At 32.6% G+C, this 12,929-nt stretch overlaps 1 protein-coding gene across 9 annotated transcripts in view; it reads left to right on the top strand.

The window, feature by feature from the left end:
• The window catches only part of PKP4 (plakophilin 4), a 215,520-nt gene that overhangs the window by 190,949 nt on the left and 11,642 nt on the right, over window positions 1-12,929 (top strand). For all 9 annotated transcript variants that reach the window (XM_012544732.3, XM_031960639.1, XM_031960641.1 and 6 more), the window contains 5 exons: window positions 1,310-1,493; window positions 4,417-4,534; window positions 5,531-5,722; window positions 5,945-6,118; window positions 11,023-11,173. In XM_012544732.3, coding sequence (XP_012400186.1) covers window positions 1,310-1,493; window positions 4,417-4,534; window positions 5,531-5,722; window positions 5,945-6,118; window positions 11,023-11,173 — 819 coding nt within the window. The remainder of the gene's footprint in view (window positions 1-1,309; window positions 1,494-4,416; window positions 4,535-5,530; window positions 5,723-5,944; window positions 6,119-11,022; window positions 11,174-12,929) is intronic.

Raw genomic sequence — 12,929 nt, 5'->3', positions numbered from 1 at the left:
GGTAAAGCTGTTAGAATTGTATACAACTGAGCCATTTTCTCATTCTTTTATGATATAGATTTTGGCTTTTGCTCTAACTAGTTTGAAGACTACTAAAAGAGGTTTTATTATATCATAGTGTATAGTTAGTGCATTTGTTAAGTGGTAAAGCAGAGTGCTTTTGCAGTGAGGAGATCATTACCAGGTAGGAGAATTGAGGTGTGTTGAGCTTTAATGGATGGCTAGGAATTCAGCAAGTGATAAGGGGGAAGGTGGTAGTACTTCCACTTTTTATACAGTAGTCTTACTCCTACATCAAAAAAAACCAGACTGTTTTCTAATGCTGTAATTTTGTTAAAACGTGATCCATTTTTGATCTTTATGATCTACAGGTAAAATAGAATTGTGCTGATTTTTGTAAATGTTGAAATATACCAACTCCATAAAGCAAAGGATATTTTTATTTTTAAATCTAGAAAATACTGCTTTATATGAAATTAAGATTTGCATATGATTTTTAAGACCCATATCTCTTGTGTCAAGGGATAATTGTATAAATAATTGTATATTGTATACAATTGTATACAATTGTATAAATTGTATAAATAATTGTATAAATAAGAATCTATCTTTGCTAGTTGCAAGACATGATTTCTTAAACAAAAGGCTATTTTTACCCTCTCTTGGTTGTATCCTGATTTATTTCATACTGTATTTCTTTCCACAAAAGAAAGGATTCTGATTTCCTTTCTGGTCTAATTAAAAGTCTTTCATCTTCCCTGATAGAAGTAGAAATAGAATTTTCTCTCCACTCCTTAAAATCACCCAGACAGCTCCTAAACAATTTTTCTTTTGCAAAGGACTCAAAAGTTCTTTCTTTCAAGGCATCTAGTAGACTGACTGAATGTTATGTTAAGTTCTGTTTATTTACCTTGTAATAATGTATTAGATCATTTTGAAACACAATAATCTGAGCTCTGTTGAAGACTTTGAGTACTCTGAAAGACCTTAGAATGAAATCATAATGAATAGTTTATTTTGCAGAAGCCACTATTGCTTTTACTGATAAATCTGTAAAATCTCACTATAGCTTAAAAGAATGGTCAACATGTTTTATAAAATACCATGTCATTCCTATATTCTCAGTAAACAATTAGGACCTAGTTAACCTACTAAATATCAAAGTGTGAATTAGACACGGGATAGGTTGGTCCAGACTGGCCATTACTGATAGAATTTATTTAATACTTGTTAGTTTTTAAACTAGAAAGACCTCTAAAAATGTTGTTTGGTTTATTTAATTCAATTTATTTAATGCAATTTTTTTAAGGAGTACTCTGGAACTTGTCCTCATGTGATGCAGTAAAAATGACAATCATTCGAGATGCACTGTCAACTTTAACAAACACTGTGATAGTTCCACATTCTGGATGGAATAGTTCTTCCTTTGATGAAGATCATAAAATTAAATTTCAGACTTCACTAGTTCTACGTAATACTACAGGTTGCTTGAGGTAATTTCCTAGTTACTTGCTGATAATTTAACTTTATAATTGTAATCTATACATTATAGGTTTATCTCTTAGATAGATTTGCTTTATTGTATTAATAAGGCTTTTTGGGTCACTGAATCTTTCTGTTACAGAATTCAGACTGATAAGTTTATTTTCACACTAGAAAAATGTCAACTTGTGACACAGAAATTCTACTCCAAATTATTTTTTGAAGGATTGGTATTTTTTTTTTTTACTGTTTTGAGTCTCAAATTAATTTCAAAATTCCAAAGTTTTCCATATTCATTATTGTATTAACTAAATATAATTTTTAGTATATCTACAACCAGAAGCAAAGAGATTATATACAGTAGTGAACAAACGGCTGATCTTAAAGTGAAGAATACTAGTTCAAGTTTAGTTTTTTGACACAATACCAACTTTGTAACTCTGGGCAATCCATTTAAACTCTTAATACTAAGTTATAAGTGAATTGTGAGTCTACATAAATAAAAGGAGTCTCTATACCCAAAGTTCATAAAACTCAAAGGTAGCGTGGTATATTGGAAAGATTAATAGATAGGAAATTAGGAGAGACATGTTCAAATCCTCTTATTAACTGTTTAAATTAAAGTTAGAGATACATAATTTATTTTAATTCCTTTTGATCTCTGTTTGATCTCAAATGCAAGTATTTTAGGAAAAATTATTTTTTGTGAAAAACAAATCTAAATAGTACTTTTCAGGGTTACATTAAATAGCTAAAATTATTAATAATTTTTTTTAAAATAAAGATTTCCTTCTATGTATATAATTAGGTATTCTGTTAACATTAATGCCATTAATTGATGCTAACATGATCTTACCATAACAACCTTCAGCCAAGAAAAAATTTGGAAAGAAAATCTTTAAAGTTATTTGCCCTCTTGAGGTATGAGTTAAACTCACAGGTTTAGAGAGAAAGAGTCCTTTAACTTTGCTTAAGCTAACTTTTTTATTTTTTATTTTCCTATAACAAGTGACATGATACAGGAGAGAACATGGAGTGAATAAAATGTAGGCAAATTAGAAAAACTAGATAATATTTTAGATCTTCCTTAGTCAGGTGTTTACAATGTGGTTCCATTATTTAGTTTGAAGTGCAGCCAGTTCCCAATTATCCATGAGATAAAAAGCTGTTGTGTCCTCCTTATTGAGTCTTGTAAAGTTTTGATGATTCTCAGTCAGACTTATTTCCAGACATATGTCTTCACATAAGTTTTGTTATCGACCAAGAAACTCCTTTGTTTATATAGCTCACTGTACAATCCAACTACATTGTATATGTAAAGTAAAATCCAACTGCATTTTATCAATACATAGATAGTATACTTCAGATCTGTGAATGGCATACAAAGAATCTTGATAGGCTAAAGAGCTAATGGGATGAAGTTGATTAAAGAGAAAGGTGAATTCCTATTCTTGGGTCAAAAACTCACTTGCACAGAAGGCAAGTGTTCTAAGAGACTGCAAACTTATTGTGAATGAAATGGCAGTGTGATCTGGAAGCAAAAACAACCAAAAAACTAATTCTATCTTATTCTGCAATAATAAAATTTAGTATCTATAATCAGGAAAGTAATAGTCCTTTTGATTAAAAAGGGCAAAATCCAAAGTATCAGATTGAGTTCTAGATATCACATCTTAAAAAAATATATTGGTAAACTAGAACTTATTCCAAGAGGGGAACTAGGATAGCAATGCCACAGAAGTATTAGTTTAAGGAATCTTAAGCTGAAAAAAAGTGAAGCCTTGTGGCAACATGACAGTCTTCAAGTATTTGAAGATTTGCATTGTAGGAGAATTAGTCTGATTCTACTTGGTCTCAAAAGTCAGTACTACGAATAGTGGGTTGAAATTGAAGGGAGTAGAAAAGATTGGGGGTTACAGAAAGGAAAACTTCCCAATAAATAGAGATGTCAAAAAAACAAAAACATGGATTTCTGTCACTAAAGTTTGTGTTGCAGATAAAATTCATGATAAACTCTTGAGGCCTTTTCCTTCTTAAATATTCTATGATTCTGCTTTTTGCCCCAAGTAACAATGCCCTACTCTCAAGTACAGATCATTATTTTCATGCCTATCTCTGATTTCTCTCTACAAAAGAAGAGACAGCCTTTGAATGGCAGTTGGGAAATGAATAGAATGTTGAAAGGAAGCAACTCCGTTATTAAGCAAAGCCTTGAAGTTGACTATATACTTCTTATAACTAATTTAGGCTGAGAAGCAGTGAAACAAAAAAATTCCAATTATTAAGCTAGCAGGTGCAAATAGGAGACAGTTTTACCTGAATTTTCTTGAAAGAGTTGTCCAGCTTGACAACCATGCAGATCAAGGTTGGAAAACATCCAGCCTGTGCACCATATAAGGCCCACCAAATCATTTGCTAAAGCAGCCACAGGTAATGAACTAAAAATCTTAAACAACAACCTACCATGGCTTGAGATTTATAATTTGATAATTTTGTATGGGCCAAAATATAATGTTATAAATATCCAAATGGCCCTTGGCAGAAAAAAGGTTCCTTTGCCCTCTAATCTAAAAGGAATTACAAAGTCACTGTTATCTTCCTAGAATTTTACAACCACATAGTTTATTTAAAGAAAAACCTCAAAGTAAGTTTGGAGTTCCTGTTATTTGAGTGCAAAAATTGCTCTCACTCTCTCACTCTCACCCTCTCTCTTTTTTTGATACTGATTATAAGTGAAAATCTTATGTAGTCAGCTCTTTTTCAAAATAATTGTTTTCTTTATTTTGTTAAACATTTCCTAATTACCTGTAAAAAAAATTTTTTGACATTCATTTTTTATATTTTTGAGTTCCAAATTCTCTCCCTCCCTCACAAACATTATGTGAATAAGTAAGTTATAAATTTTGGAAGTCTCACTATATCTTCATATTTCAGGAATCTCAGCTCTGCAGGAGAAGAAGCAAGGAAACAAATGAGGTCTTGTGAAGGCCTTGTGGATTCCTTGTTATATGTGATCCATGCATGTGTGAACACTTCTGATTATGACAGCAAGGTATGGAAGAAATGGAGTCAAGTCACATCATAAGCATTAAGGGGCCTTGTTTCAGCATATATGCAACTATGAAGAAATAGAAAGACTCAAGTGACAGCCTAGCCATGGGTCTTCATCTGAGTTTTTTTCTGAAACTTAGAAAAATGACTATCTTTGTAAAAGCCGCTACTGCCATCTTTATTTTTCTACCTACTCCCAAATTAAATCAACATTTGATATTCTATGGTAGGGCTCCCTTATTCCTCTGCTCCTCTTTTCTCTATCCCTTCTTAGTCAATGTTTTGCGTTTAGAAGGGACTATCACTATTGTGGAAGGAGTAGTGCTTGGCAAAGTAAGGAAAATGGAGAGGTAAAAGGAGGAGGGAAAGTCTAGAAGAAATATTATCTATATGCAGCAGCAAGTTCATGTTTGGAATAAAAACAAGGGAGGAAATAATTGCTTGTTGATAATACAAGAGAAGAATTCAGAGATTAAAGGGCTAGGCCAGAGAGAGAACCTGGAATGAATGTCTGTCATTGAGGAGGGATGATAACAGTTGCTTCTGTGATGAAGAATTACTTTTGTGATTGAGGTAGAAAAAAGATAGAATGAGATTCCATTTGTCATTTAGTGTCTGAATCTTTTACAAAAGCCTTGCCACTGTCATTGATCTGCTTGGTCAGTTACCCTTCATTCATTTTACAAATTCTTAGAAATATACATGTGGATTTAAGGATATCAGTATCAGGTGGTTCTATTATGATATGTTGTATATCTTGCAAAATTTCTACAACACAATGACTATTCTAGAATGCCTTATAAACATGTCACTTTGCTAAATCATTTTTCCATTCTCTTTAAAAATTATTTTGTTAGTTTAGATATTCATATATGTCATGTTCATATTAAAAATCTGTCATGCTCATATAAAAAAGCTTTTTCAGTTAATATCTATTTGATGTGAAAGTTGCTTGTTCTGTTTGGTGGCATTAATTCTAAAATGTATTAAATTTCAGACTGTGGAAAACTGTGTGTGCACCTTGAGGAACCTGTCATATCGGTTAGAATTAGAAGTACCTCAAGCACGACTGCTGGGAATAAATGAATTGGATGACTTATTAGGAAAAGAATCTCCTAGCAAAGATTCAGAACCAAGTTGTTGGGGAAAAAAGAAGAAGAAGAAAAAGAGGACTCCACAAGAGGATCAAGTTAGCATTCAATTTGATATGAATTTCATTTTGGGGGGGAGCAAAAAATACTATTTTTTTCTGAGGAGAAAATGATAGTTGTTATAGTATTTATATTGTTATCTCAGAGATGGATATCTATCAAATATTTATCAAATTTTAACACAGGTGATTACTCCTATTTAACAAAATTGACATTTAAAAAAAATTTTTTTTAACATATTAACATAATTTCTCTTTCAGTGGGATGGAGTTGGCCCCATACCTGGATTTTCTAAGTCTCCTAAAGGGGTCGAAATGTTATGGCATCCATCAGTAGTAAAGCCATACCTGACCCTTCTAGCAGAAAGCTCAAACCCAGCTACTTTAGAAGGCTCTGCAGGATCACTCCAGAATCTCTCTGCAGGCAACTGGAAGGTATGACATAGATTCTAAATGATTTTTAAGAGATTTCAGTCAAACCAGAAAAAAATCCACCAGTAAATATTTTCAAGCATCTGCCTTGTTCCCAGTACTCTGCCAAAAAAGGTCAGAATATCATATGTTTAGAGTTGCAGTGAATCTTAGAACTCATCACATCAATCCCCTTCATTTTCTATATGAGGAAACTGAAACCCAGAAATTTTAAGGGACAAACTGGGGTCTAAACCTGGTCCTGATTCCAAATCCAGTGCTCTTTCCAGTGTATAACAATGTCCCCTTAAAAGAAAATATAACCTGTGAAAAAACTAACAACCTAGTGATGAGAACAAAATGTGCATACATAAAACCACAGAAGAACAACACAATAGGTTAAGTGTTTGATTGTCAGTCACCTAGTATTTATTGAGCATCTACTATGTGTCAGGTGGAGAAAGGCTTTAGATGATCCCTGTTTTCAAGGAGCTCATAGTTTAATTGGAGAAACAACATTCAAACAGCCATCTAAAAACAACATATATAGATAGGTTGGAAATAATCTCAGGTGAAAGATTAAGGTAGAAGAGAAAAGGCTTCTTGTAGAAAGTAGGACTTGGGCATGAGGAGGGAGAGAATTCAGGCATGGAGGACAACCATTGAAAATACTTAAGAATTGGAGTAGCATATACAAGGAAGGAATCAGCCAAAAAATCAGTATCTATCACAGAATCACTCAATACATGGAGGGGATTAAGGTGTAAGAAAACTTGGAGGGTAGAAAAGAGTCAGAATATTGTCTACTTGGAGCTAATAGGGAATCATTGAAGTTTATTGATTTGGAGGAAGCAGGTAAAATGGTCAGATTTGCATTTTAGAAAATTCACTTTGATAATTTGAGTGGTGGTGGAGAGCTGAGACAGGAAGACCAACCAGCAGGTTTTTGCAGTAGTTGAAGTGTGAGATGATTGATTGATACAATTGACTGTGTCCTGTCCTGTCCTGTGAGCCATGGGGTTAATGCAAGGAGTCCATGTCGGTATAATAAATAAGTTTATTTTGAGTTTCCCTTCCTGATTCTATTCTCAAATGAATTAAGAACCTTTCAGGAAGAGCAGGTGTGTCAAATGCTCAGAATGTATATGGCCCACAGCACTCCAGAATACAAAATGTAATTGGAAAATATTTAACAAAATAAATACAGACACAATAAAACAGATAAGGTATATTTTTAAATTAATTTATCATGCCCCCTAAAGAAGTCCCTGTTTCTATTTGAATTTAATACTATTCTCGTAGTCTTTTCTGTAGGAAGTCCTGTGTCTGGTTCGTTTCAGTAAGGCAGCTATTGTATTTGACTGCTATGGATAGTTATGGTCAAGTGTTGGAGCTAATGTCTTTCATTGTTAATGAAAGTATCAGTGAAATCCAGTCTTTTCCAGGATGTTTCACCTTCAACTTCTACTGAACTTGGAACTGTATGAAGTAAATAAACTAAAATTCATTTATTTTTAAATTAATCCCTTTAAAAATGATAATAGTGGTGATAATTAAAATTTATGTAATTTGATTTGTATCTACAGTTTAATTTGTAGAACTATATAGCAAGTAAAAATTAGGTTTCAAACTGATTTAAAATGTAAACATGTTTTAAAGATTTTTGAGTTTGATTTTTGAGATTTTAGTAAATTAAAAGATTGTATGCACTCCCTTTTTGATAATCATGATCATAGATGGTATTAAAGATTATTGAAGGGTAGTAGGAGATTGATAAGCCTCAGGAAACTCATCTTGAAACAAAAGGAATTTGTCCTATCATTACATATTTCACAGAGACCAGTTTGATAAGCATTTTAGTCCATTAATGTTGCAATATGCTCAGAATTCATACATTGAATTTTTAAAACTTTTTAAGTTTGGCAGAATTTTCATAGGAGCATAGGACTTCAGTAGACCTTAGAAATCATACTCTCTTATTTTGCAGAAGAGAAACTGAGCTCTATTTGAGTGACAGCCTACATTCACAAAGGCCATAAAAGGAGCAAGACCACAGTTCACACCCAAGTCATTCTGACTCCCAGGGCAGGGATCTGTCTGTTCGTTATCTTGCCTCCCCTACCTGTGCCATGGATTCAGATGATAAAATTTTTCATTCCTATTTTTTAATATTAAACCAAGGTAATTCAATTCTCATGAAAGAAAGCAATTAATTAAAATGAACAATTAACCATAGTGCACTGAGAATCATTAGACATCTTGTTAACTATGTCTGTTAGCTAATCTATACAGAATTTGAAAGGTTTTTTTTTTTTTAAGTGAACAAATAACCAGGGGTCTCTTTCTATTCTGTTACATAACTTCTATTCTTGTGTTCACTTCCAGCTGATTTGGTATACAAAAGAATCGGTCTGCAAAAGGGTCATAAGATTGCGTAAGAGGTTCTAGCATTAATAATAAAATGAAAGGTACTAGACTTTTTTTTAAATTGCTAAATAACACCAAATTGGAAAGCATTATATACACGTGTGATTATTTTTTTTTCCTTTTCACAACAAAGTTATATTTATGAATGAATGAAAAGGTGTTAAGCACTTATATACTGTCCTAAAAACCAACCATGCAAATTTTAAAACCACAATCCATTACTTCAAGGAGCTGACATTTATATAGAGAGATATGGAAATCATGGCAAAGGAAGGTCACTTTAGGTTCTCAGGGATGATGAGTGTGACCAAAAGAGTTCCAAATATTCACATATCCCTCTCAAGAACAGTAGCAGAATTGATTCAATCCTGGCTCCAGAACTGGAGGCTGTGGGAATAAGGAAGTTTATTCAATAGCCTGGATGATCTGATGACTATGGAGGAGTGAGCAAAATGAAACAAGGTTCAGACCTACTTGAAATAATGTTCTCATTTTAGTAAAGACAACTTCCTAGCCTAGGGTTTTTGCCTTCTGTGGCCTCACAACTTTTGGGTTTCACCATTCGTTATCTCTTTTAGTCATTAGAAATATAGGTAAAGTCACAGAATACACAAGATCCTAAAAATATGGTCCTCTTCAAGTGTGCACTTATTGTCTGTTTCTTTAGTCCCTATACCTGGTACATTGCCTAAGCACAAAGACACATCATGATGTGTCTCCTTAGTTATGTTTAGATTTCTCTAATAAAAATAAATGATAATCTAGATAGTCTATCATTGAATATATTCTTTAGCATCTTTTTTTAACCCCCCATAAAAATATTTAAGAAATCATCATTTGAAATTTCCGGACTCATAGGCAATAAATTTTTTTAGTCATTCTATCTTGAAGCCAGCAAAGCTATGAGACCAAGAAATAGCAACAGAATTTAAAGAAAGAAAAAATGGAATAGCAGATCTGGAGAAGAAATCAAAAAAGAGAAAATATAAGAATAATTGGACTACCTGAAAGCTGTGAGCAAAAAAATAACCTTAACCCAATAATGCAAGAAATAATCCAAGAAAATTGTCCTGAAGTGATAGAACATGAGTGAAAAGTAGAAACAGGAAAAATCCACCCAGCACCATCTGATATCCTTTGTGGGAAACACACAGGAATATTATTGACAAATTTTGAAACCCCCAGATCAAAGAGAAATTTTTGCAAGAAAAAGAAAAACAATTAAAATATGTTGAAGCGACAATTAGAATTGTGAAGTATTTAGCAGCAGCCACAATAAAAGATTGCAAGTCCTAGAATCATATGTACTGACAATCAAAAAATTAGACCTGCAGCCAAAAATATCATATCCAGCAAAATTATCTATAATATTAAGTGGGGGGAAAAAAAGGTACATTCAACAAACGAAGATTTTCAGGACTTTTTTTTAACCCTAATTCAATAGAAAATTTAACACATAAGAGTTCAGTATCAAAGATTAATTCTAGAGAATTTGACATGGACAGATAATAAACAAATAATAATAAACATTTATTTTTTTAACATAAATGCATACCATATGTTTAAGATTGACATCAGCAATAGAGCAGCTCAAAAGAAAGATTGGGGCAGAGTTGAGTATGATCTGACTGTTAAAAAGAAAACTGCCTAGGAAAAGGTAAAATAATAATTATGTTATACAAATGAGGTGCAGAGGAAGAATGGACCCAGAGACATTAGAGGTGGAAGGAGGCTCATGGTTCTTAAAACCTATTCACATCAAAAATGGGATAAATAGGCAACACTACATATATACCATGAAGGGTATAACACTCTCCAGAAATCTATAAAGAAAAGGGATAGACGGAGGGGGAAGCAAAGGGTGGGAGAAGTCAAAGGAGGGATTTATAGGTGGGGGAAGGTTAAGTAATTGTGCAAAGCAAATTATGGAGCATAATTAAAGCAGAAGAGTTAGCAGAGATAGGAAATAAGAGAGTATGAGTATGAGTCTTTGGGTGTAAATGTATGTGTGTGTGTATGTGTGGAGTGGTGTGTATGTGTGTGTGTGTGTGTGTGTATAAAAATAGATCTGTGCTTAACTATAGCCTGCTGGTGGGGGAGGGATAATGAATGAGGAAAAAAGAATAGAGTTTAAAAAAAAAAAAAAACACAGCAAAGACCAAAAGAAAAATCCACAAAGAAAAGATGGACACTCATGAATATAATTTCTTCTATTATTGTATATTCTTTCTTGACCTGGTAATTTGTTACTATATATTTCAAATTCTTCCTGACACATGTTTTGTTTTGTTTTCTTTTTCTGTCTTTTTTCTATTCTGTTTTTTTAATTAAATATTTAAAAAAAAAAAAAAACTTAATCTACCTTTTTTAAATTACTGTTTTTATTCTTTTGTAATCTTACATATTTATTTTAAACATAGGAGGATTTTTAAGGCACTGTAACATAATTAAAAGTAAAGTTTCTGTTTTGTGTTACTTAAAGGATTTATTTTATTTAATAGTTTGCTGCATATATTCGAGCTGCTGTCCGAAAAGAAAAAGGTCTTCCGATCCTTGTAGAACTTCTGAGAATGGACAATGATAGAGTTGTGTCTTCTGTGGCAACTGCTTTGAGGAATATGGCATTGGATATTCGTAACAAAGAGCTTATAGGTATGCTATGCTACACAAGTTAAATGTAATCATCAATTTTTTTCTTTTGAGAAAACCTTTGCCTTTATCCAAATTTTTACCCTTTTTACCAGATTTACCCTTTACCCAAATTACCCAAGCTAACCTTGGGTAATCACTTTTTTTTTTTTCCAGAATGGCAAATATATATATGTAATCTGTTTTTTTAAATTTTCAAGCATTTTTTTCCCTAATTCTCCCACACTTGGCATAAGCAGATGGAGCAGGGATATAAGAAAACCAAAAACTTTATAACAAATAAGCATAATCAAGCAAAATAAATTTCCGTGTTGTTAGAGCGTAAGTTGTTCCCCTTACTTTTGCTCACTTCATTGTACATAAATGTAAGCAAGTGTTTCACAGTTTCTCTTTAACTATCTCTGAACAATTGTATTCTATTATGTTAGTATACCACTGTAATTTGTTTAGTCTTTAGTTCTTTGTTAATCAAAAAAGAACTATTGTATAAATATTTTCTTGCATAGGGACCTTTTCTTCTTTCTTTGATCTCTTTGAGGTATAAGCCTAAGAATCCTTTAGTTCAGAGTATAAGCACATTTTATTGGCTTTTTGACCATGGTTCTAAATTGCTAGACCAGTTCACCACTCTGACAGCAGTGCTTCTGTGTCATTTTCCCAAGACTACTTCAATCTTTCTTGTTTTTTTGTTTTTTTTTTTTGTCAGTTTTGCCCATCTAATAGGTGTGACAACCCTCAGAATTGCTTTAATTTCCTAGTACTAGTGATTTGGTGAAGAATTTTTTACTATAGATAACTGTTGGGGACTCCCCATTAAAATTTTCTAGAATTTTTTCCCTTAAAATTCACCTTAGATTTGTAAATCTCTTTACCACTATGTACTTTAGCCATAATGCCATTGTAATCATGTTCTAAGTGGAATTGTTTATAAAGTTCAGAATTGTTAAATAATTACTCAGAAAGTGTTGCTATTTTTATAATACCTAAATTAATATTTTCTTAATGTATTATCAGTGTCATGTAGCAGTATGTTGAGCCAGATCTTTCTATATAGAGATAAAGCTTCCTACACACCCTCACTGCTACAGATTCTAACATGTACCGAGTTGCAGTGTGAGAATTATCATATAACCAGCTTCTGGCTTCCTTTAAAAGGAATTTCTTGTGTCTTTAAGGTATACTTATAAAAATAACAAAGCAAATCTGTATGTACTTAAATTGTTTACCTAAGAGATTGCCCATAGACACATTTGAACCCATTTCATTTTGACCACATATATGACTCTTTTGACACATATAGTTCAGACCATTTCATTTCATTCTCCATGTTCCTACCTCAGCAGATTGTAGAGGGAATCCTTAGTTCTATAAGTTTATGGTAGCCCATGGGCTATTGAATCAGGCAAAAAGTAATAACATAATAATATTCTTACAAGTAATAATGACCTGCTCATTATTTGCTGAGAATCAACAATACATTAGGCATCTTCTAAAACATAAAATTAGATGTTATACCCTAATACCTGGATTCAATTATTTTTGGGTACTGCCCTGCCCTCCACTCATCTAGCATTAGGCATGGCATAAAAGATGGAGAAGGGGAGAATGCAACAGTGCTTAGTTCATAGTTATACATTCTAACTACAATTGCTTGACACCCAGGTGCAATGATATAATACAAAATAAGTCCCATGAATCACTGTAAATACCTAGGAAATGACCAAGTTATGTTGAAAAACCACTGTATAATTAATGCATA

The sequence above is a fragment of the Sarcophilus harrisii genome, chromosome 3, assembly GCF_902635505.1.
Source record: "Sarcophilus harrisii chromosome 3, mSarHar1.11, whole genome shotgun sequence".
NCBI lineage: Eukaryota > Metazoa > Chordata > Mammalia > Dasyuromorphia > Dasyuridae > Sarcophilus > Sarcophilus harrisii.
Note: the sequence above shows the minus strand (reverse complement) of the source record. Positions and strands in the feature narration are given on the sequence as shown.